The sequence below is a fragment of the Pochonia chlamydosporia genome, chromosome 7 (genome assembly GCF_001653235.2).
Source record: "Pochonia chlamydosporia 170 chromosome 7, whole genome shotgun sequence".
NCBI classification, from domain to species: domain Eukaryota; kingdom Fungi; phylum Ascomycota; class Sordariomycetes; order Hypocreales; family Clavicipitaceae; genus Pochonia; species Pochonia chlamydosporia.
Window position 1 is genome coordinate 215,272 of NC_035796.1, and position 22,892 is coordinate 238,163.

General features: G+C 50.0%; 9 protein-coding genes across 9 annotated transcripts; 7 read left to right on the forward strand and 2 right to left on the reverse strand.

Annotated features, from left to right (window-relative positions):
• Positions 1 to 2,147: 2,147 nt before the first annotated feature.
• On the forward strand, positions 2,148 to 2,868 carry VFPPC_06946 (hypothetical protein; the record flags this gene model as incomplete). The annotated part of the gene is made up of 2 exons (XM_018285891.1): positions 2,148 to 2,650; positions 2,700 to 2,868. The coding sequence occupies 2 exons, from the start codon at positions 2,148 to 2,150 to the stop codon at positions 2,866 to 2,868; spliced, it is 672 nt and encodes a 223-aa protein (XP_018140132.1).
• Positions 2,869 to 3,754: 886 nt separating this feature from the next.
• On the reverse strand, positions 3,755 to 4,336 carry VFPPC_06947 (thioesterase superfamily domain-containing protein; the record flags this gene model as incomplete). Its single annotated transcript, XM_018285892.1, has 1 exon — positions 3,755 to 4,336. One exon carries the CDS (start codon positions 4,334 to 4,336, stop codon positions 3,755 to 3,757), a length of 582 nt encoding a protein of 193 aa, XP_018140131.1.
• Positions 4,337 to 6,473: 2,137 nt separating this feature from the next.
• VFPPC_06949 (C6 zinc finger domain-containing protein) lies at positions 6,474 to 8,268 on the reverse strand (the record flags this gene model as incomplete). The annotated part of the gene is made up of 4 exons (XM_018285894.1): positions 6,474 to 7,292; positions 7,353 to 7,499; positions 7,567 to 8,133; positions 8,209 to 8,268. The coding sequence occupies 4 exons, from the start codon at positions 8,266 to 8,268 to the stop codon at positions 6,474 to 6,476; spliced, it is 1,593 nt and encodes a 530-aa protein (XP_018140129.1).
• Positions 8,269 to 9,804: 1,536 nt separating this feature from the next.
• On the forward strand, positions 9,805 to 10,572 carry VFPPC_06950 (FMN-binding domain-containing protein; the record flags this gene model as incomplete). Its single annotated transcript, XM_018285895.1, has 1 exon — positions 9,805 to 10,572. One exon carries the CDS (start codon positions 9,805 to 9,807, stop codon positions 10,570 to 10,572), a length of 768 nt encoding a protein of 255 aa, XP_018140128.1.
• A 457-nt stretch (positions 10,573 to 11,029) lies between these two features.
• Positions 11,030 to 12,688, forward strand: VFPPC_06951 (amidohydrolase family protein; the record flags this gene model as incomplete). The annotated part of the gene is made up of 1 exon (XM_018285896.1): positions 11,030 to 12,688. One exon carries the CDS (start codon positions 11,030 to 11,032, stop codon positions 12,686 to 12,688), a length of 1,659 nt encoding a protein of 552 aa, XP_018140127.1.
• A 278-nt stretch (positions 12,689 to 12,966) lies between these two features.
• Positions 12,967 to 13,747, forward strand: VFPPC_16655 (small nuclear ribonucleoprotein E; the record flags this gene model as incomplete). Its single annotated transcript, XM_018294408.1, has 5 exons — positions 12,967 to 13,016; positions 13,098 to 13,125; positions 13,436 to 13,498; positions 13,549 to 13,642; positions 13,692 to 13,747. The coding sequence occupies 5 exons, from the start codon at positions 12,967 to 12,969 to the stop codon at positions 13,745 to 13,747; spliced, it is 291 nt and encodes a 96-aa protein (XP_018140126.1).
• A 983-nt stretch (positions 13,748 to 14,730) lies between these two features.
• On the forward strand, positions 14,731 to 16,044 carry VFPPC_06953 (mitochondrial inheritance component MDM10; the record flags this gene model as incomplete). The annotated part of the gene is made up of 2 exons (XM_018285897.1): positions 14,731 to 14,827; positions 14,891 to 16,044. 2 exons carry the CDS (start codon positions 14,731 to 14,733, stop codon positions 16,042 to 16,044), a joined length of 1,251 nt encoding a protein of 416 aa, XP_018140125.1.
• A 3,491-nt stretch (positions 16,045 to 19,535) lies between these two features.
• VFPPC_06955 (membrane zinc transporter) lies at positions 19,536 to 20,657 on the forward strand (the record flags this gene model as incomplete). The annotated part of the gene is made up of 1 exon (XM_018285899.1): positions 19,536 to 20,657. One exon carries the CDS (start codon positions 19,536 to 19,538, stop codon positions 20,655 to 20,657), a length of 1,122 nt encoding a protein of 373 aa, XP_018140123.1.
• A 731-nt stretch (positions 20,658 to 21,388) lies between these two features.
• On the forward strand, positions 21,389 to 22,311 carry VFPPC_06956 (40S ribosomal protein S19; the record flags this gene model as incomplete). Its single annotated transcript, XM_018285900.1, has 3 exons — positions 21,389 to 21,421; positions 21,831 to 21,894; positions 21,953 to 22,311. 3 exons carry the CDS (start codon positions 21,389 to 21,391, stop codon positions 22,309 to 22,311), a joined length of 456 nt encoding a protein of 151 aa, XP_018140122.1.
• Between the last annotated feature and the right edge of the window lie 581 nt (positions 22,312 to 22,892).

A 22,892-nucleotide genomic window follows, 5' to 3' on the forward strand; every position in this document is an offset into this window, starting at 1 on the left:
CCTCTTGACTAAGATGCCCTGGCCACGCGCTCTCTGTGGGACAACATGCGTCACTCATATCAGCGGTCGTCGGGAGCAAATCATCGACAACATCTTTGAATGAGGGAAGTTGAAATCGACTGAAATGGAGGTTGACAGGCCACAGAATTGTGGGGACATGGAACATCAAGTCTGGGGAAATGGGAACATGGAACATTGCAACCGACATATATTGTGAATGCGGAGAGCATCGGCAACTATTTCCTGGAGCCACCAGACGTGCATTTATGGCCAGCAAAGCAGGAATATGCACACCAGACATCATCGAGTTGATTTGCTAGCCCTGCAATTGTCCAAATCTGAATGACATCCGAACGCATATGCTCTACGAAAGTACTGAGAAGCCACACGATGTCGATGCCATCTAATCTGCGACCCGGATCCAAACAAGCGGCTAATATTGAATGTCTCATACCTAATCCACCATACTCGTGGCTATACGACTTTATCCACTATTATTCCCATCCAACCACTTCATGTAGGCGAATCAACCGACCGGGCACTGAATCAAGGTGTTCACTTTAACACCAATTGCAAACTCAATCACGGTTTTATTTTTTTTTCTTGCAGCAAGCATATGCAAGTGGGGGCTTTCGCCGTGTTGCCCCGACAGTAGCCAAGCCGTTGCTGAAATAATTATATATTCAAGGTTCCGGTCCCTTTCACATACAATACGAAGTCAATTGAGAGCGCTCAACAGGGTAGCGGGCAAGTAGACCGCCTTGTGGGCCTGGCGGGGCGAAGCAATCTTAAGATTGATTGATGCATTAAATCCTTGTCTGGTCATGTCAAGTTGCATGTAGCCACACCCAGGATGGCATTGTCACATCAATTGATGGCTTCCGGAGTCTGAATTTATATTAGAATGCAGCATCCACACAAGCCAACATGTCAGATACTCAAGTCCACGACACACCGGTGGGCATGGACCACCGCCATCTCAAGTTAACAGGCAAAGAAACGGCGCAGCACGGCCCAGACGACAACTCCAACTTCCTATATAGTGTCTGCGGCCGTATCGCAAATTGCAAGCTCCATTCCCAAGGCTGCTGGGGGTGGTCCATGATTCGAACCTGCTTCGCCAAAGGGATGATGAGCGCGTTGCCCAAGCCATGGCAAGGCTTGATACCATCTTTGCCATGAGTATCAAGCAATCCCGCTCCAATTCAGAACCTCTAAACCCCAGCTACATTGCTACTGATGCTGAAATAATGAGAAGGTTTCACAATATCATGTACAGCTCCGTGACGCTACCATCAGCGCTATCAGGAGCTACTTGTAGTCCTGGTTCGCTTTAATACCTGAGCCTCGGAGCGGTCCGCGGTTTCAAACTTCATTCTTCTCGATTCACAAGTCTTGATGAACCTGGAACGGCTTCCAGACAAGTTTACGCAGGAAGAATGGTCAAATCTAAGGTGCACCCAGGATCTGACTAGTCTGTTGGGCGTATTGAACTATAGGGACCACGACGTGTCTGATGTCGGGATAGATGAGGCTTCGGATGGTTTCGAATGGCCATTTTACAGCCCAGTTTAGTCGACTATTGAGGCAAAAGGTATCGGAGACTCAAAGTGAACCCAGCATATAATTCGCTTGCAAGTTCTCAGCCAAGTAAGATGACATATTGACATATATCTTCCATAGTTTATAGCGTACATTGCATATCCTTGCGCATTATGCCAAGCCCATCGCCTGAAGTGGACCAGCAAAATCATCACACTTTATGCGACACACCTTGCATCTTAGACATGATGTGCACCTCATTGGATATTACGCCAATTTCCTTCCCGTAACACAATGCATCTTCCAATTGCAAGGTGGACCAATAACGTACGACTCCCCGAAAATTTCAAAATTTGCCAACTGTCAAATACATTGGCATACATCTCCGCGACGGGCCGCAATTATCTGATCGTCAACGTAGTAGCTCAATCGGCCCGACGATTTATTACATGAGCCGATAAATGAGGATGCCGGCTTATATCTCTTGGTAGATACTATTATAATCTTCATCATCAAAGACTTTAGCTGATTTATATATCTTCCACGCCGACTCCTTCTGACATTGTTGAGGACACCATCTCTACTCATCTCGCAAGCGTTTAGACATGAAGTTCCATCTTTTCTTCTCGCTCCTCCCTCTGGTCAGCCCTGTCTGGGCTGCAGCAATTCCTTCAGGATGTCCCCTCGATCCTCAATCCAAGGAGTATTGTCAGGGCACGAAAAATGATGCCTCCTTGAAGGGTACTTATTTATGCGGCGACAAACTCCTCGGACCTCTGGACTTCCGCACCAACACCACCCTTGGTACCATGCTGGACAATTACAAGCCCTTTGGCGCATTGTGCCCCGGCGACTTCCTAAAGAAGTACAAAGTAAGCGGCCAAGATCGATTCTCCTACCCTCCTCAGGACGGCTTTCAACTCGCAAAAGTTGGGAACGACGCCGTCCCCATATATAACAAGAATATCACCTTGAACATCAATTTCATGCTGGACCGATTTGGTGGCGAGGGCGGCAAGTTTCTGTCCGACTATCAAACACCCTACGAGAAACGGGCTCTCCCACCTGGTAATCTTGAGGAGCGGCCTGGTCAGCCTGGGACGTTGAGGTGAGTGCGCCGAGTTATTCCGTTGTTGGGATGTTGCTAATGAAGTAAGCCGCCGGAATAACTACTATGTATACCGAGTTGTCAAAGCATTTACCGTTTTGAGTGGACCTATTGCTCCTTGGTTTGAGCAGCCCGGCATGGGTATTCAGTACCTGTTGGATAGGAATGTGTCGTCCTACGTGCTGGAGGGGTACTTGGAGAGGGTGCCGGCGAAGTAAAGATTCATGGCACCAGTAGGTTTCAGTTCGATATTGCTATATCTGACTAAGGTTGAACATCGTCAATTTTAGATGTAGGTGTGGGGGATAGTAGTCAAATTGAGTAATATGGGTCGTTGTGAGTAGGTAAAAGTTTTGATAGCTGAGAGTTAGTGCGCAGTATTGGAGGACTCTTTGCAATAATCTAATAGAAATCTTAACCGCAACTACGAATTATGCTCATGTGATGGTCCAATCTTATATCAAGCATTAACCACCCTGGTTTCTTGCCATGTTGATGTAAAATGAGAACCAGGTGGTCAGATCAATTCGCATAAATGATAGATAGACCACGACAAGTATCTAGTTCCAACTATCAGGGAGGCAGCAGAACTCAGCGGATCAAACGAGACGGTATTTCAACCACCGAGGTCAAAGCTCCGAGGTACGACTAAACCTGGGTGCTAGACATAGGTATCAAAGAATCGTAAGCCCGATGCTGAGTGTTAGGTACTTTGGCCATGGCCAATATGGAACCATGAGCTGCGGTTCGGAACCCTTAGTATCAGTCAGTTGAAAGCGAAGACCGGGGTCAGAGTAAGAGTCTCCTACTAATGCAGCTTCCAAGTTTCATCACATATCTAAGCAGAAGATGGGATGGCTTTCAACAAACTTGACTTTAGTTTCATTAGGCATCAATCCAGCTAGTCACTTACAATCGCAGATATCTCAACTACCTAGTTACTCACACATCCAACGACCAAAAGCAGACGCCAAATACCATCACACATGTTGTAGTTGAAGCACCAACCCACGGTGCATCATTTATCCACCATTCCCCCCCAGCATAAGCAACCCTTCACGCTCGCCCTTCACCCGTTCACCTCAACAGAACACCCAAACCAAGCTACAACCTCCCCTTCAAAACCTCAACCCAAAGACTCTCCCCCTCAGCATACAACCCCCCCTCCCCATCCTCCACCCTCCCCCTCACCCACAACTTCCTCCCCTCCCTCCTCTCCAACCACGACCGGCACAACAAAACACCAGGCGTACGCACCGGCCTCCTAAAGTCAATCTTCAACGACGCCGTATACCCAGACATACCCTCCCCCCGATACAGCTCCACCACATTGCCCGTAATTTCATCCAGTATCAGCGCCAGGAGACCCCCGTGCGCGACGTCAGCATGTCCGTTGACGCCGGTACCCAGCGCGAGCAGGCTTACCAGCTCACCTGTGTTCTTGGGAGAGCCGGTCCTGTAGAGGGATTGCCATGCGCTGATGGTGTGGTCAGTTGCGAGGGTTTCGGCGACGAGGGAGTCTTCGGTGGTGGGTTTGGGGTGTCTGCAGGGTGTGGCGATGGGGTGGAGGGTGGGATCTTGGAAGAGTTGGCGAGACCAGGGCGGTGAGGAGGGTGAGTTGAATGCTGTGAGGGATTGAGTTGATATTGGTTCGTGTGTGAGGTTTGGTTTTGGTTCTTGGGGCATTGTGGGTGAGGTATGGTGAGATGTTGGCTGTGCGGTCGCTAGTGAGTATTTAGAATGTGTGAGTGAATGGCTTCCGTGGTAAAGGTGCTGTGTCAAATTGGCGATTGTGAAGCGGGATGTAAAGATGTGGACGTTGTGAACGGCGAGCCGAGGTTGACGATGATTGCTGGAGGTTGGTGAATGAGTAAGCAGTTCATGTGGCACTTTTAGTCGCCCATACCTACATAACATATCAAAAGACAAAAATAGCTAATTATATAGACGATATATAACAATATCACGCTCAATCTATTCTATATGCATTACGTCTATGTACGTGTATCAAAAAGGCGCACTATTTGTTCCTCTTCTCCAAAATACCCTCAAACCAATCCAGCATAACCTGATTCTGCAAAACACTCGCTCCAACCGAGCAATGATACGCAGCACCATCCTCACTCTCAAAAACATGATGCGTCGCCAACTTCCCCAGCTTCTTGGCCAGTCCCTCACTCTGCCCAGGGATAACCTCGTCCCTCTCTGCCTGCGCCACAAACACCGGCGTCTTAATCTTGTTCACCACATTCGCCAACGTATACTCCTGCACCTTGGTCATCCACTCAAACGGACTCTTGACATTGAACGACCAAAGACCCTGCTGGACGCCCCAGACGACGGACGTTGGCGCCTCGGGGTTCGCCAGCCCTTGCATGACGTATTTATCAAAAAGAGTGGCGTTGCCAGACTTGAAAATGGCTTTCAACTCATCTGGGAATGAATCCAGGTTTGCAGCACCGTAGTCGTAGACGCCGTCGACGGCAAAAACAGCGGCAAGGCGATGATCAAATGCTGCTGCTCGGGGGGCTAGATACCCGCCGAGGGAGTAGCCCAACAGTCCGATTGAGCGGGAGTCTACTTCCGGTCGCGTGAGGAGGTAGTCGATAACAGGGGTGACGACCTTTTCCCAATCTGGGATGAAGCCGATATTCTGTTCTCGGCGTACAGTCGCTTGCCCGGGCCCTTCGTAGGTAATTACGTTGATTCCTCGCTCAATCGCCGCTGCTCCAATGACATGGTACATTTCTTCCTGGGGGCCGTCGTAGCCATTCCCCAGAATGATGGTTGGCCGCGGTCCCGGTTGACCACAGCCGAAAAAAATGGCGGGAATGGTGAAGTTGGCACCTTTTGCTCGCAAGGCAACTCGTTGCCCTGGAACAGGGAGAAGAGCCATGGCTGAGTTAAAGGCGGCGAGGTGCTTGTCCCAGAGACTGTAGATGCGCGGGTCGGTCCAGTTTCCGTGTAAGAAGAAGTCTGCTGAGCGGTAGTAGGTTGCCGCCCTGAAGAAACTCTGGCGAGCGGAAATTGGGTTCTTGCGAGTGTCAATTGATCGGGCGACTTTGTCCACGCGAGTGGCTAGATCGTTGAATGCTCTGTAGTAGCTTTCAAAGTCTTTTGGTTTGATCTTGTTGGCTGCAACGAGCACTTCTCCGATATCTGCTCCTTCGTATGGTGCGAGCGATATGTCGCGCAGAAGCTCAAAGTGGAAATCGGAGTCAGCACTAAGTTGAATCATATTATTTGTAGTGTAATTGTCTCTTTTGAAGTGTGGTCTGACTCCTGGTGCAGCCTGCAATGCAGTTGCCTGTGTCTGTGGTTAGCCACTGGTGGTCGACGGCATGGGCCATTAGTAAATGTCAAAGGGTACTTACAGAAGCCAGCAAAAGAGAGATCTGAGATATCTTCATTTTTATGGTGTTCTAAGTCGTATGCCAGCAAGATGAATAAGGCTTGACCGTTGATGATAGAGAAAATTTGTGAGTGGTGTATGTGGGTAGTGTATGTGAGATTGCTGTGAATGCTGATGAACAGAGACTCAAATTCCAGCGAGAGTCCCAAGATTATATACTTCTAATTGTCGCAATAAATGAAGCACATCTCGCTCTCGCTCGTTAACGGTACTATGCACGCTCTCGTTCTCGCTCAACATACGCCACTCTCACCACCCCATTGCCGACCTTCCGGTCGGCTATCTCCACATTGAGGAAAGCCCGGCTCCGGATGAACACACAGCCATGTGGCTGAACAACTATACCTGCAGTCCGGTAAAGCTAACAACTGTCTCCGAGGACATAGAGAGACTCTTGCGTCATTTGTAGTATTAGAACCACGAAATTTCACTTGCGGGCGGCCCGCTGCCATTAGCACCGGCATTCGCATTGGTGGGAAGCTTCCCTCCACTTAGTTGAGCGAGCAAATGTCGTACCGGAGTCCCAAAAACCATAGTGTCAAGTATTTTTGCAAACGACTCCGTTTCGTCATCGTTCTTTTCTTTTGGCATCTCGTTGAGAAAGTACCGAGCGGCAAAGCCGAGTGTCAACAGGCCGGAGACACGTCCAATGAAGCCGCCGTCGCCCTCAAAGTAAAGGTGCATGGCACGGAGACATTTCAATGCGTACACACGGGGACATTTCGGCGGCCGGCTCGCAAATGTGCCGCAGCCGGTCTTTTCGTGACATTTTTCGCTACTTGCAGCATCTTGCGCGCTCTTGTCCCCGCCATCCTGCAATCTGGGGCGAAAGTAGTTTACGATCGAGTACAGCATCATCATAGAAATCCAGTATATGATACTGAGATGGAGGAGCGAGCATGCCGCGTCGTCGTCTGGTACCGGTAAAGACTTGTTTTCTGTCGCCGTGTAGTCAAATTTTTCGATATCTGGTGACATTCGTTGTTCCCACTTGGCAAAATCGAGCTCGAGCTCGCCGCATTGATCAAGGATTCTTTTCTCCAAGTATTTTGTGGCTCCTACGGGATGAAGCGTCCTGAATGCGTCGACTTGTTCTAACAGAGTAGCCATTTCTTCCACCAAGTCCAGCAACTCGTCTTTGATGGACTTTTTCTGCACAGACCAGGGCACAGTTTTCCACAGGCCAGTACTAAATGGCGATCGCCGTCGCTTGTAGATGGCGAGAATAATCTTGGGGTTGATAAAGGTCAGCCTGTGGTCTCGAGGGAAGCGTAACTTGCGGATTCATACCATGCTGATTCGAGAATCGCTATAGACCTGGTGTGCCGCACCAGAGACGAACGAATGGGGACCTCGAGCGAGTATCATTGCCCGCAGTCCCTCGTAGTGTCCTCTCCAAGCCAGTGTATGTGCTTTGTCAATCGGAGGAAACAGAACCTTGTAAATAACAAACGTCAGTGTCTTTCGGCTGGAAGGCGACAGCCACTCGATGATTCTAGCCCACCTCGTAAAATGACATAAGCCGAGTCGTTGCCAAAAGTCCATCGTGCCGATGCCAGTCCGGCTTTTTCAACGCCTTTGCAACCTCGTGGACTGCCCTGTTGTAGCTCTGGATACTCTTCACGCGTAGGTGTGTATCCAGACTGTCTGACGATACTAATGCCGCGCCAATAGCAATGGAGGCATATTTCAGCGATGTTTCCGTCCCGATTAACTCGGAAATGAAGTTGGTCCAGCCAACAACGCCAAAATTAGTTGCGATGGGTGAGTAGCGGCGGCCGCCTGGCAATATGGCAGAGCCAAAGGCGCCGAGGTAGAGCTGTTCTCTGGCTGATCTCGCCAGCCCATCTATTAATATGATATTGGCATTAGTTTTCTTGTGTGAGATGGATTCTGCTGCTCGAGGCCCCTTAGACGATAGGACTCCTGGGACAGCGGCGGCTTGAGCAGAGCTTTCTTCTTCAGTGGCCTTCTGAGAGGCGACCCAGACGAGGCCGTGGGATCGCGGATATCCTCCGCATGGCAAACCTGCCTTGATACACCGTTGGCAATGTGGTCGAGTCTTGTCGCACTAAGCCCGTAGTCAGCACGGGATCCTTGACAACGATGCCCACAGTCCTGCATCCTCATGGGTCTGGTGGTATACCCCTTTCTTGCGCTTCTGGCAAGTGATGCATCCGGTTGACCGGCGTGGCGCATTGGCCATGATGTCTGTCAATTCCGAGTCGTTGGCTGGCGCGCTCAACCGCGTAGCTGGCGTATATGCATGGATGTGAATAGATGAAGATGGACAGATTGATGTTTGCGAAGGTGAACGAATGAGCACGTGGGGTCAATCGCATCCTCTTTTCTTGGCATCAGCTTACGCCGGCAGTTGAACATGAGGTCTTGCCGAGCTAATATACTACCAGTATTGCGGCCGTTGAACTAGATTGTTTGACGAAACGGTTATATAGGCACTTGTGCGAGACTACATTGTTAGGTTAGGTTGTGTGTTGTCTGAATGCGCAAGCACAGACATCACCACGTCATGGTCAAATTTCCCAGGGGCAGACCCTGCCCCAGGCCCCCAATGATGAAACTATGCCGGTTCAGAGTGCAGCATGCAAGCAAGGTCAAATATAGCCCGCTACCCAAGATCAGTGGCTTGAACCCTGCATTGATGTTATGGGTCGAATGCAAATCGTCTTCAATCTTGTGTAACTTGTTGAGAAAGTCGCATTCGCCCAAGACAGAACTACTTAGCGACAACAGTAGATGCACGACCCTCGGCAGCCCAGAACGAAGAAGACAGGAATTAAAATGCCCAGAGTAGCAAGTTGAAAGAATGCAATATTTATCGGGTTGTTTCCAAGTCGCATGTAAATTGAAGCGTACTACGTCCGCCTCCAACCAACATTGAATTGATGAGAGAACGCCCCACAAATGAAATGCAGGCTGAGCTTAAAATCACGCTTGAATTGACGCCATGCATTCGGGTTGTGGTTTTTTCACAACTGAGTGTTGAGACTCTCATAATTCCGAATAAGTCATCAAGGCAAAATAACACTCGCAAATTTCTAGCAGTCATTCTGCCATACGAACATACAAGTACCGCATTGGTCTCTGGCGACCGTCAACAACTCACCGTACCTTGTGGCTGGCAGCACACCTCAAGGACACTCGACTTGAACTCTTTGCGCGTTCAGTTTTATTAATACGTTGACGTTTCGAAAATATTCAACAATATTTGAGATCCAATGAATACCATACCAAGAAATCGATCTAGTCAATTAATACTTGACACTCATTATGCTGCTGACTTCATTCTTATCAGGCACACCAACAACCCCATACGAACAAGAAGCGGCTCGACCTTCCTGCCCAGGCGGCGCCTCGAATTTCCTTCCCAGGAAGTCGTCTCCCCACCAAAGCCATGATGGCTTTCGAAGTTTGAACATCACGTACGCCTTGAAAATAATACTTGACCAATAGTTTCAAGGATAATTTGTCGGTAGAATATGAATTGACGCAATTTCAAACCACATGATTATTTCTATCCGAACATCGGCTTTGGCAATGAGGGTTATGGATGGTGGTGGTCATCTGCTCACAGAGCAAGTTCATTCCCATCTCAAGATTTGACGTCAGCTACATGCTCAAACGCAGGCTCAAAATACACACATTCTTGCTTTTGAAATCATTTCTTCATCCAATTCTTCTACATGATTGAACAATAGTAGATACGCCCTAATCTGTCAACATGCATTTACGAAAAGACCACGCCGAAACCAACATCCACGCCCTCCAACAATTCATCAAAGCAAACCCCCTCGGTGTCCTAACCACGTCAATCGCATCGCCAACATGCTCATTTCCCACCTTACAAGCGACTCACATTCCATTCATCCTCGACGTTGATAACGACACGGCCTCGAATAAACTCGGACGATTGAGAGGCCACATGGCGAGGGACAACCCCCAAGCCAAAGCACTCATCGAAGCACTCTCCCAATCCACAAGCAACACGCTCGACCAACAAGTTCTAATTGTATTCACATCTCCCATCCATCACTACATAACCACAAACTTTTACTCCGAGACCATGTCTACAAATAAACGCACCGCTCCGACTTGGAACTATTCCGCCGCGCAGGTATATGGCCGTGCAAAAGTGCACTGGGACTCCAAAAAAGCTGAAACTAGTGCCTTTCTCATCCAACAACTCAGTGATCTCGCCAGTCTAGGAGAAAAAGACATCATGGGCTTCAATGGAGAAGACGCCTCACCGCAACCATGGAAGGTGGAAGATGCGCCGGCAAGTTATGTCGAGCGCTCGCTAAAGGGGATAATAGGTCTGGAAATCGACATTGTCACATTAGAGGGAAAAGTGAAGATGAGCCAAGAGCTGAAAGAGGCGGACAGAGATGGTGTCGTTGAGGGTTTACGAAAGTATGGTGGAGAGACGGCAACCAGGATGGCTGATTTGGTGCATGAGAGGGGATTGATGAAGATTACGAATAGGGCATAGTAGTCATTTATGAGTATTGACGTGTTACTGTAAACCGAATATTGAATGATGTGCATGTTGTACTACAACTTTTATCAAGCGCGCTGGTTCGTTCGTCATCAGGCACAGCATTAAGCTCAAAACTCAATGGGGATGCAGATTTCGGACCCCACAGGAATGAGTGGCTGGCTGACGGATCCGAGGCAATTTGTCCGATGACGGGCAGTTTCATTACTCGGACGAATCCACTGGACTGCCACATGATTAACTTGGCTGGCGAACTGGTGTGGACGAATGCCCTGTAGTGGGTGGTAAGAGGGGATCGGGCATGATTGATAAGAGCGGGTTGTCTGCTTGACCTGGCTTGCATGCTTAGACTATAAATCTAGCCATATCTGCTGTATCTTGTCTGCAATAGCATCGCTTCTGACTTTTTTTACTTTTATTTCTGTTCATATTTGTATCAGAAGCAGCCAACATGGGCGACTTGACCATCAATCACGACCTCACAGTCCTGCTCAACGGCCAAATCTACCAATCACCAAGCAACAACACCCACGGCCCAACCTTTGCCTCATGCATGGTCATTCAAAACGGCACAATCCAGCACATCGGCTCCGAACAAGATGAGGCAGTAACTACCGCCAAAGAATCCGGCGCCGCCATCAAAGATCTCAACGGCCAAAAGGTCCTCCCTGGCTTCATTGACGGCCACTTACACCTTCTTCTCGTCGGCCAGTCCCTCACCAAAGTGAGCCTTGACGCATGCAAGAACCTGGATGATATTCGGTCAGAGATCAAAAAGTACGCCGAGTCCCATCCCGATGTCTCTCGCATCTTTTGTCGAGGATGGATGCATTCCATGACGCCGGAGGGAGTGGATGCCACACTCTTGGACGACATTGATCCACGGCCCATCTTTGTAGATACCAAGGATTTACATTCTACGTGGTGCAATTCGCTGGGGCTCAAGGAGATTCGGGAGGTCATGGATCTTAAAGATGATGCGCCTGATCCTGCTGGCGGGACTATCCAGCGTGGCAAGGATGGCAAACCGAACGGTGTGTTCAATGAAGGGGCAGTGTTTCAAATCATTTGGCCGTTTGTAGCGCGGGTAGCGAGTATGACGGAAAAGAAGGAGGCTATTCAATCTGCCTTCAAGGCGTTTAATGCAGTAGGATACACGGGCATGATTGACATGGCCATGGATGAGACTATTTGGGAGCCCTTGGTGGAGTTGAGGAACGACACAGGTGGCTTACAAGGCATGCGAGTAGCAGCATATTGGCTTATGAAGCCGAATGAATCACTGGAGGATGTCCTCGCGCAGGTTGATCGCGCTGCCGAGCTGGCGAAGCAGTACAATGCGGAAACGACGCCGGATTGTCGCATCGTGGGCGTCAAGGTCATTACCGACGGAATCATTGATGCGTGCACTGCATCACTGACAGAACCGTACTGTAACGGCGAGAACCCCGACTCCCTGTGGCCAGAAAGCGTCCTCCATCAGCTCGTTGCACGAGCCCATGCCGCAGGACTACAAGTCGCTCTCCACGCCATCGGCGACCGAACAATCCAAATGGCAATCGACGCGCTAGAAAAGAACACCGACAAATCACGACGTCCCCGCATCGAACATCTCGAACTCGCATCCGCCAGAGACGCCGCACGGCTCGGAAAACTTGGCATCACCGCATCCATCCAGCCCGTTCACTCTGATCCAGCCATTCTTCGCGCGTGGCCCCGTCTAATCGGCCACGACCGATGCAAAAGAGCTTTTGCCTATCGCGAGTTCTTAGATGGCGGTGCTCCTCTGGCGCTGGGATCTGATGCCCCCACTGCTCCTCATGAGCCCTTGCCAAACTTATACGTGGCTACTACGCGGCGCTCATATCGCGAGCCGGAGTTGGAAACAGTGATTAATCCGGAGTTTGCGCTGACGGTGTGTCAGGCCATTGCTGGTGCTACGCATGGGTCTGCGTATTCTAGTTTCTCGGATCAGTGGACGGGAAGCTTGAAGGCTGGGTTGAAGGCGGATTTTGTGGTGTGTGATGTTGATTTGACGCCGGCGAATCTTGTGAAAGGTGTGGTGAGGGAGACGTGGTTTGAGGGCAAACAGGTGTACCAAGCTAGTTAGGCTGTATGACAGAAAATCTAGATTTGTTTTACTGTGAGCGTAAAAGTAAAGTTTTGGAATAAAAATTGATCGGATTATGTTTTTGGTGTGAAGTCATGAGAAGTGAGTTGAAAGTGGTGATGTTTGGTGTGTCAATGGGAGTTCTCCGGAAAAACCATTTCCCCACCTCGAAAATTACCAGAGCTACACCACCCAGCTCCATCCCGCGATCAACGACAACCGGCTTGTCGCGAACCGTTCCAACACACCCAACCACTTCGTTCACATATTCTGCCATCATGACTGGTCGCGGTGGTGGCGGCGGTCGCCGCGTTTTGCTGCCTCCTATGTACGTATTATTCCTTCGATCACCAAGGCCTGCCCCGCGCTCGCGCTATCCTTGGGAGGCGGAAATGCTGACTTTACCCAGTAACATGATCTTTAAACTGCTTCAGTCGGTGAGTTTCGAACCGGTCCGAATTTATGCTTGCGATATTCTAGTCTCGCGACTGAGATGGTTGGCTGAGTGGGCTGGTGGTGTCTTGCAAATGCACGATGGTCTTCGACGCGGCTCTCGAGCGAGCGAACCTGCAACTTGAACTTGTCTCCTGATGCCTGCCGTCGAACCTCGATGGAGTCGTGACTATGTTGCTCGGCATGTCGTACGCTTGCCAACACTGGCGACCAGTCTACCACCATACTTTCCTCAGACGCCGGACCGATTCTGAAGGCACGGTAGATATACAGCAGAAAACTAACCGTCGACAGAATGCCACAGTCAGTGTCTGGCTCTACGAGCAGCTCTCAATCCGAATTGAGGGCAAAATTCGAGTTAGTAACTAGCCCGACCACCCTCCATTGACAGTATCTGACCTCCACAGGGCTTTGACGAATTCATGAACCTCGTTATCGACGACGCCGTTGAGGTTGCTCAGATCACCAAGACCAACGATAAAGAAACGAGACGGCCATTGGGTATGCATGACAACCGACCACTCATGGAACACAAGCTAACGTCATCCAGGCCAAATCTTGCTCAAGGGTGACAACGTATCACTGATCCAGAGTTTGTCAAACTAAATCTCGATCCGAAAAGATATCAGACCGAATCGACCTACACTAGACGGGGTGGTCAGACGGGATGTATGCCACGGCAGGTGTATGGCATGGTGGAAACCAGAATCTGAAAAATTGATGGGCGGTGGTTTCGGATGGCGTTAATTGTTATCCCTAGAGGGACTCTTTGGTCGTTTATTTGAGGCGCAATGTGAGAACATTTTCAGGACCCCCCTCGGCTATACTGTAGATTTCGCGCCTTGTGACTCTTTGAGGCGTGAACTCTTGATGCACGAGTTGGGGAGCATCTTGTCTTGCACACGCAGTCAGGAGTGGGATCACACACCTTGCTGGGCATTGATTCGGCGGTGTTAAACCCCCAGTGAGAGAAAATTGGTCCCATGATCGTCGGCAAACCTACGGGGTGGATGCCCAATTCCAAAGTGCAAAAGACAATCAGGAGGATCCTAGTGACTGCAGCTTGTATGGGTTGGTTGGCGACTGGTGGCCGTCGACTACCAGTCATGTAGTGCGTACGTACTCATCGCGCTTATCCATCAGGGCAACTCAAGTTTATATTAATATATACTGTTGCGATAGAATAAGTGTCATTCTGTAAATTAGAGCAGCCTTTGTTGCCATACCTGAGTATCACGTCGGGCCAATCGAACCATGATGTGTGCTGAATGGCACGTCACTCATAATACATGCATGATCCAAAGAGTCGCAACCACAAAAATGACAAGTTTAAGTTCGGTGCATTTTAAATAGCAAACTCGCAAACTCCTTAACGGTACATATAACCTTGCACCGCTGGCAACTTGCGCAGCTATTGTTTATTCCACTCCTGTTTAGGGTATGCCTCCAGCATCTGCGCTCCACCCGATTGGTTGAATGCATCAGTCTGGGTGCCCCACTGCTCCGTGACATGCATCTGCACAACTTCCATGATCCAAGCTCAACCTTTCGCGATCTCAACCGACGGAGCATGTTCATAGTGCGCTGAAATGCGCGAGTTCATGGACTATGTCCACAGCGCATTCTACGAGGCGACTGGCTGGAATCGCGATAACTCGTATGCGGCTCTCAACGCTACATCCGATGGTACGCCTTCGCCACCTTCTTCAACACCCTCAGAAAGACTCGCATGCTAACACTCTCCTATAGCGCTGTTAGACTTTCAGACCCCCCGGGGTCTTCGACTGACACTTTCCTCCCTCGCGAGCGCCAACTTTGCGACCTCATATCAACTCGGCTCCGTCGGTGTCGTAGACGGATCAATATCCTACCTCTTCTCATCGGTCCCCTTGCGCGTCCACATCACACCGCAATCAGAAAATGTATCCCTTCCAAGCTTGCTACGCTCATATCGACCGCTCACACCACTCTCCATCCGAGATAAAGAATCCCTCCAGACACTACCCGACACCAGCAAACCCGAGTCATCCCTCTTCTACGGCCGACTATACCTCCCACAATCACAACTCGAAGCCCTCGTAGTCAGAAGGCTCTCCCCTGCCCTACAACTCCAACTCAGCGCCGTATCAGCGAAATACCTCCGAGACGGCGGCACAATCCTCGGCCTGGCACAATACGACGTTGGAAGGTATGCTTTCGAAGGACTAGCCTCCTCAGATGGCGGACTCCTCGGCCTAAGAGGCATCTACAACTTCGGAGGGGACGCGCACCCTTCTCCCACTGACGGCACGAACCACGGTGAAAAGGAGCGCATATACGGACGTTTCAGCACCGGCGGCGAGATATACTACGGCACGTTGAATAAATCCGGAGGCATCAGCCTGGGAACCCGCTTCGCCACTCTCCCCACGCACAATGGCACCCCGCTCTCAGCTACGTTGACGATGAATCCGCTCATGGGAAACATAGCGGCTAGTTATGCGGTCGTTGCCGGCAAACACTGCAGCTTAGCAACGCGCATGGAGTTCAATGTGTTTAGCTACGAGAGCGCATGGGCTGTAGGCATGGAGCTTTGGAGGAAGCCACTACGGCGGCTGAGTGTCCAGGATAGACCCTGGGAGAAGTACGGGGAGAGAAGTTTCCAGGCAAAACTGGAATGGAGACTGGACGAACCACAGCCTACGCCGGCGCCAGAACCGGACAAGATATTGGCGGTCGAGAAGGGCAAGCGTGAGGAGTATGCTGGCGTTTTGAAGGCGAGGTTGGATCAGAATCTGAGGATTGGCATTCTGTGGGAGGGCAGGGTGAAGAGCTTGCTGTTTAGTTTGGGCAGTGGTATTGATTTGAGAAAGTTGGATAAACCGTTTCGGACGCTGGGGCTGGAGATTCAATTTTCCTCATGAGGAGGTGTGGCTGGGGTCTATGAATGTATGAATACGTATTTGACTTGTATGATAGTTGGGGAGTGTGGTTGCCGGCTGTGTATATGTGTGGTGTCGGTGATGCAGGAGCTCATGGTAAAATATTGTTGAGTTTACATGCGAGGGACCATGAGAAACTATAAGCATGATACTCTAAATCGTTAAACCTTTGCGTTCGTGAATAAAAGCCACTTTCGTTATATGGTTTGCATGCCGACATTGAGAAAGCTGCAGTTGACGTGTGGTTGTATCGTGTTCATACGACATGCAGAGTGTATGAATGAAGTCCGCTGTACAGAATTACGTGCGTATAACTTTGAACATGCCGGCATATATGTCGACGCCTTTATACCTGCAAAAGCTCTGATTTGATCGGACGAATGTCTTGTTCAGAGTTTGGAGGTTTCTGTGTCTATTGACATTTCGGTAGCATCGAACTTCAGACGCGGAACACCTACCAATCACGGGTCACCGGCAAGATGTACTCGAGTATGCAACAAGAGTACTCCGCATACAGTACAACACTGAATGTATTCCTGGGGTGACAAAGCTCGCTTCAAGCCGCTGTCACGCCTGTCATATGCAGTGCGACACAATCATTTGGTCCTTGTGTTGCGGCCTCGACAAAGATGTGTTGCAGGCGGGAAGATTCTTGTTACATAATTGAACTGTGGCTAGAAACAAGCTCGGATATATCGAGCAGTTCCATGCGACGGACAACTAGCCCGTGGACTAGTTGTGTTACCTGAATGGGGAAATTTTGAACAAAATAGTGTGAAAGCACCCTGGGCCGCAACGAGGTCAGCTTTACGGACCGTCGCCTTGCGCGGTTAGGTGGAAATCAAGGTCGGGCATTAGCTATTGGACCAAGATCCAGACCTGTTATGGAGCGTACTCCGAGTGAATAGGCGGACGGTGTGACGGGATGGCCAGAAACCTTGGACTCGGGTGCGTATCATTGGGGGCTGATACAGCGGGCGCTGGTTAGCTTGAATCTCGCAGATAGTCGTCGCAGCGCAGGTTTTTCGCATGGAAACAGACATGCTGGACGGCCAATATGTTGCCAGGGTGGTGGTGGTGTTGAGCTGGAATGCCGGCTGATCGGGAGACCACACACCTATCGGTGGGAGTCAACTGCATGTCGACACTTTGGGCTGCCTGACGAATGACTGTACATCATGTGGCAATATTATGACAGACTGGAAATTAGGGAAGATCAATCTGGCCCAAGTCTTCGGAACTAGAACCTGAGATGGCTGCAGTGTCAACGTGTGTTGTATGCGGTCTCGGCTCATTCACACCATTGTCTAACACAGGGGCTTACTTGACAATCGCTCGCAACTTCCGCCGATGGACTCTTGCGGGAAGTTGATTCTTCATCAATACCCGCTTTTGAAGACAAAAGGTCTTTGTTCTGTTGTAGTTTACTGTTGAGTATCTGGTGGTTCATCGTGTCTCCAAGAAGAGTGGACTTGGCTGTGTCTCCCGGGCCGTACACCCGAACATCTGGAATCCTGGATGAGGAATCTCTTGGCCATCTGGCGAGACGTTCACATTGATGAACAACCTTGACTAATTCTTACTTGAACTGGCGAGGTGCCGTGACATCACCAGCAGTCGGATCTCGAAAGTTCACTTTGTTGATGACAGACCAGTCCCTGGCCCGAGTCTGGGTCTAGACAGGATGGGCCGCGTCGTGCAGCACACGGAGGGGTGTGGGGTCCGGAGCCGAGAACCTTGATGGTGCGACCTTTCCGTTTTCGTACGGGAGGCGTCTCAAAAAGGTGTGGCGCGGCCAATCACTGGCTTTGCATTGGAGGATCGTGTGTGGCGCCTGACTAAAACATAAATCTTTGATATCAATGAATGATAGCGAGGTCAGTGAGACAGCACAAAGATCAAGATGCGTGCAGAATCGCAGAGTGGTTATTATTAGCAGCTTATGAAACAATTGTGCACCAAATTGGTGCGGTGAGGTATCATTCATTCCTTTTCCTAGAGACACTGCATAAATTAGTCTGTACCATGAGCGCAGACTTGGTCGCAGTCGGCTGGAACGGGCGACGAGTCTCACATTGCGGACGGCACGACGGGCAGAGATGAAAAAGTACCAGGCCAATAACCCCCAACATGGGACAAGCAAGAAACAGCTCGGTCTAGGATGTGATCACACTATGACTGAACAAAGGTGTGGTCCATCAGCGATTCACAAAAGATAAAAGGATGGCCAAAGGGGATTCGCAAGTGGGTTCTGAAGATTCCATACTAGCTGTCCATCAAGGTTCTCGCGACTTCTTGGCTAGCACATCCCACATCCCACACCAGTTTTCGCATACACCTACCTTGCCTTGGTTCTCTTCTGTCAGCCCGGATGCGGTCCAACGCATGCCAACAACATCTTTCTGACATCTCCTCAACGGCCATTGCAACAGTCGTCACCTTTTCCGACCCCGGCCCCCACGCGAGATTGTCATATTAACTTCCCATACGTGCAGAGAGCGACAGGGTCTTTGCATTCTCCATTTGCTCATTGACTTGCGTGCTGCGCTTCTCGCCGTTGCATCAGTCGATCATTACCGGCCAGAAAGTTTTGTCACATTTTTCGGTACTCGTCATCGGTTCCTGTTGCCAGCCATAGAAACCTAAAGTTATATCTCGGCGAGTCATTCCATTCAACTCGTTCGGCGCTGAGTTGTGCGTCAGCTCTTCGTTGAGACACCATCACATTCGCTGCAGTACGAAGCGTCCATACGACGCAACCTGCAGAGGCAAGCGAGCCAGGCTTTCCGCCTACGGGTAACAATTAACCTTAGACGCAAAGGATAAAAGATCCCCTGGCATGCTCTATTATCTCCTCAACACCATCTGACTCCCACTACGCAAGAAGCCTTGTTGGAAGACAATAGCACCGGCCCTAATTCCTTGCATCTTTGAGCGCTGTTTATCCATCACAAGAGGAAATTGTTGGCCAAGAAGACATTTCGGCAACATTCTGCCGACCTCTCCAATCAAAGTCTGCTTGATCTTGGTTAGAGCTGATACTCTAGCTGTTCCGCTGGCGCTATTTGTTGGACCTGTGTGGACCAAATCCTTGTTGAATACTGTCCATCAAGGTGTTGCTCATCTCTTTGGTAGGGCCTAGTATTACTCTTTGATTGAAAATTAGCGGACCTGACGCTAGTATTCGTTTGGTTTGACAGGTGGACAGCAACCAGACAAGTTATAAGACCTGTCAACTCAGCCTCTTTTGCCCGGAGAGTATTCCCAGAGCAGAACCAAACCTGAAAGCTTGCTGTCGTTGTTGTTACGCCGCGCTGAAGTAGAAGCGGGCGAATTCAAAGAAGAGACTTGACTGTCTTGAAAAGTGTGGTGTGGCCGAGAAGTAAAGACCGCGTCGTTTTGCGGCTACGATAGACGTGGAACATCAAACTTGGACCTATACCTTCGAGACACATCACCAACAGTCCATCATCATGGCTGATGCGGAGCAGAGCAGCTGCGATGGCGAGGTCGTCGACCTCGGCATGCGCGGTCTTCGAATCGCATCCATCTTTATTATTCTCGTTGCCTCCCTTGTTGGAGCTCTCACACCAGTGCTCTTGGCGCGCCAGACCAAGATGCACGTTCCCAAATTTACATTCTTCATATGCAAATACGTCGGTACCGGAGTCATCATAGCCACAGCATGGATGCACCTTCTCGACCCGGCAATAGATCAGCTGGGAGACCCTTGCGTTCAGGATAGATGGCTGGGCGACTATCCCTGGGCTCTTTGCATCGCCCTGATGACCGTTATGGTCATGTTCTTCATTGAATTGATGGTGGCCCGGTTCGATGACGACGACGAGTCCGCCCATAGCCACGGCACTCCTTCCGACTCTGGTTCGGACATCAACGAGGTGTTGGCAATCAAAAAATCACCAAAGCAGCAAAAGAACAAGAATGTTCAAGCGGAGCCCTGCCCTCACGACATTGAGAGCCAAGGTGCTCTCCGCGGTCCCGATCCCACGACTATACCGGGACGGCCTGACGATATCAGCTACCCTCCTGGTGGCGAAGACCACCTTGCGCATCGCCATGATCATAAGGAGGGGGATTCACACACTTCTTTGCCTGGCCAGCTGACCGCCATCTTTATCCTCGAGTTTGGTGTTGTGTTCCACAGCGTCTTTATTGGACTTACGCTCGGTACCATCGGCACGGATAAGTTGAAAATTCTCCTGGTGGTTCTGGTTTTCCACCAAATGTTTGAGGGTCTAGGTTTGGGATCCCGAATTGCTGTGGCCAGCTGGCCGAAAGGCAAGCAGTGGCTGCCATATGCTCTCGCTCTCGGCTTTGCCCTGTCAACGCCAGTTGGTATTGCAGCTGGCATTGGTGCCAAGCCTAGCAACGCGCCTACACAAAAGCTGGTCAACGGAATCTTTGATTCTATATCCGCCGGCATTCTAATGTACACGGGTCTGGTGGAGCTCTTGGCTCACGAATTCATGTTCAACCCTCACATGCGTCGAGCTCCGCTGAAGATTCAGTTGTTCGCCTTTGGATGTGTTGCGTTCGGTGTAGCTATCATGGCCTTGCTGGCCAAGTGGGCTTAGATGTCGGGTTAAAAATGTTATGTTACGCATCGCCGTATCGGGGTATAAAACTGGTTAATGAGACGACGGCATGATTGATATAAAATGAGTATTTCCAAGCTCAATCTGTACCTACGTTAAAGAGATACCTTTAGTAAATATCTATTTCTGCGAATTGAATATTTGCATTACTTGTTACACGGCTTTCCAATGCAATGTGAAGTATTTGAAGTGAAAGGAAAAGAGAAGTGAAGCAGTGTAACTGACATGGCGATAGGTTGTGTGTAGGTCAGGGATGGTGAACTATTGACATGCGCAAGTGACGGCGCAATGTATGCCGTCTAAATCTGTAGAACTGGGGCATCAATATTAATTTAAAGAACACCTTTCACTTCCAATGGTGATGAGTCATTTGGGCCACAATTGCCTCAGTATTTGCATTTTTGTCTCCGTGCATCGTGCACTTACAAATAATAGCGATTTTCAGTCGATTGTCGGCAAAAGACGTGGAAGGGAAATGGACCCACTTATACAGTGCGATCGTGCGAAGCGTATTTGACACGGTAGAGAAGTACTGTGCTTAGTCACCTCTCCCAAGTGCCCCCACTAGGGTCGCAAACCCTATCTCCCATCGAAAAAGTTCACCACCAAGAGTTGGACCACCAGGAACATTTGCAGACCACCTCACGCCTCGACAATCTCGCATCACGCAACACCCTCACAACCACCCGTCCACCCTCAACACCGTAAAAATGACTGGCGGAATTACCGTGCGCGACGTTGATGTAGGTCCTCCCTGAACTGAATCCCATGCGGCACTGAGAGCAGAACGAGGCACATTGCTGCCATTGAACCACTTCTCAACCCTCAAGTGCATCGCGATGATATTTCAATTATCCTCCACGACAGTCCCTCGCGACTTGTGAAACCCACAAACCCAAGACGAATAGACGACCTCGACGATCTCTACTACAAACAATGGGCGGCACCGGGCTGCCTTGCGCTGTCGCAAATTGAATTCTCGATGCTTCAGCGTGATGGCCTTTGAGATCAAATTTGCGCGCGGCTGACTGGTGGCTGCCTATTGGGACTAGTAGAAGAGGTTTATAGGAATATTGGGAATTGAGGAGCAGGCGCGAGGGAGTCGCAAGACTTCTGAAGACGGAATATGCTAATGGGTTTCTTTGTCTCCAGGCGCAAAAGTTCATCAACGCCTATGCTGCGTTCTTGAAGCGTCAGGGCAAGCTGCCCATTCCCGGTATGTACACCCCACCCCCCCAACACAACTGATTATTTCATCTTCTAACAAACACCAGGTTGGGTCGATACCGTCAAGACCGGTCCCGCCAAGGAGCTTCCCCCCCAGAACATTGACTGGTTCTACGTCCGTGCCGCCTCCGTCGCCCGCCACGTCTACCTCCGCAAGACCGTTGGTGTCGGCCGTCTCCGCAAGGTCCACGGCACTGCCAAGAACCGCGGTGCCCGCCCCTCCAAGCACGTCGATGCCTCTGGCTCCGTCGACCGCAAGATCCTCCAGGCTCTTGAGAAGATTGGCGTCCTCGAGCAGGACGAGGAGAAGGGTGGCCGTCGCATCACTCAGTCCGGCCAGCGTGATCTGGACCGTATTGCCCAGACCACCGCTGAGGCTGACGAGGAGGATGAGGATGACGAGTAAACAAAAAGCAATTCATATCCACACGGTAAAATGGTTTGAAAAATGACCATGGCATGAGGTGAAAAATTTGGAAGCTTCGTTCTGCACAAAGGGTATTTTTGTCTCTTTTTCCGGGAATGAGTGGCATGGCATGGGCTTTGGGCGTCTTGGTCTTAGATTTACATGTATGAATGAGATTCCCCCGACTTTGGGTCATTCGGTTGATCAATTGGACCCGTCCAGAATAAGAGTCTACTGCAGTGCGATGTGTGCTTTTGTGACTGGTGTTTTGGTTAGTGCTGCGAAGCCAATTGTTGCTGCGAGAATGCAAGGCAGTTCTATCGCCGAGACCAACAGGTGGTGCAACACGTCGGTTGATGGCCCTCAACATCAAAAATCAGCTGTAAATGACACTCACAGCTGCATAAATGTATGATTACTGACATACTCATCCGAACTTGAGGAAATGACCCTTTGCCAGCTGCGAAGATGACTCCCTCCGCCTATAAATTATCGCTCCTACAGTATTTGCACGGAATCTTTTCTTCTTCTCACACATCACTCCTTGCAGCATTTATCTTTGCGGCTTCTCATCTCGATAT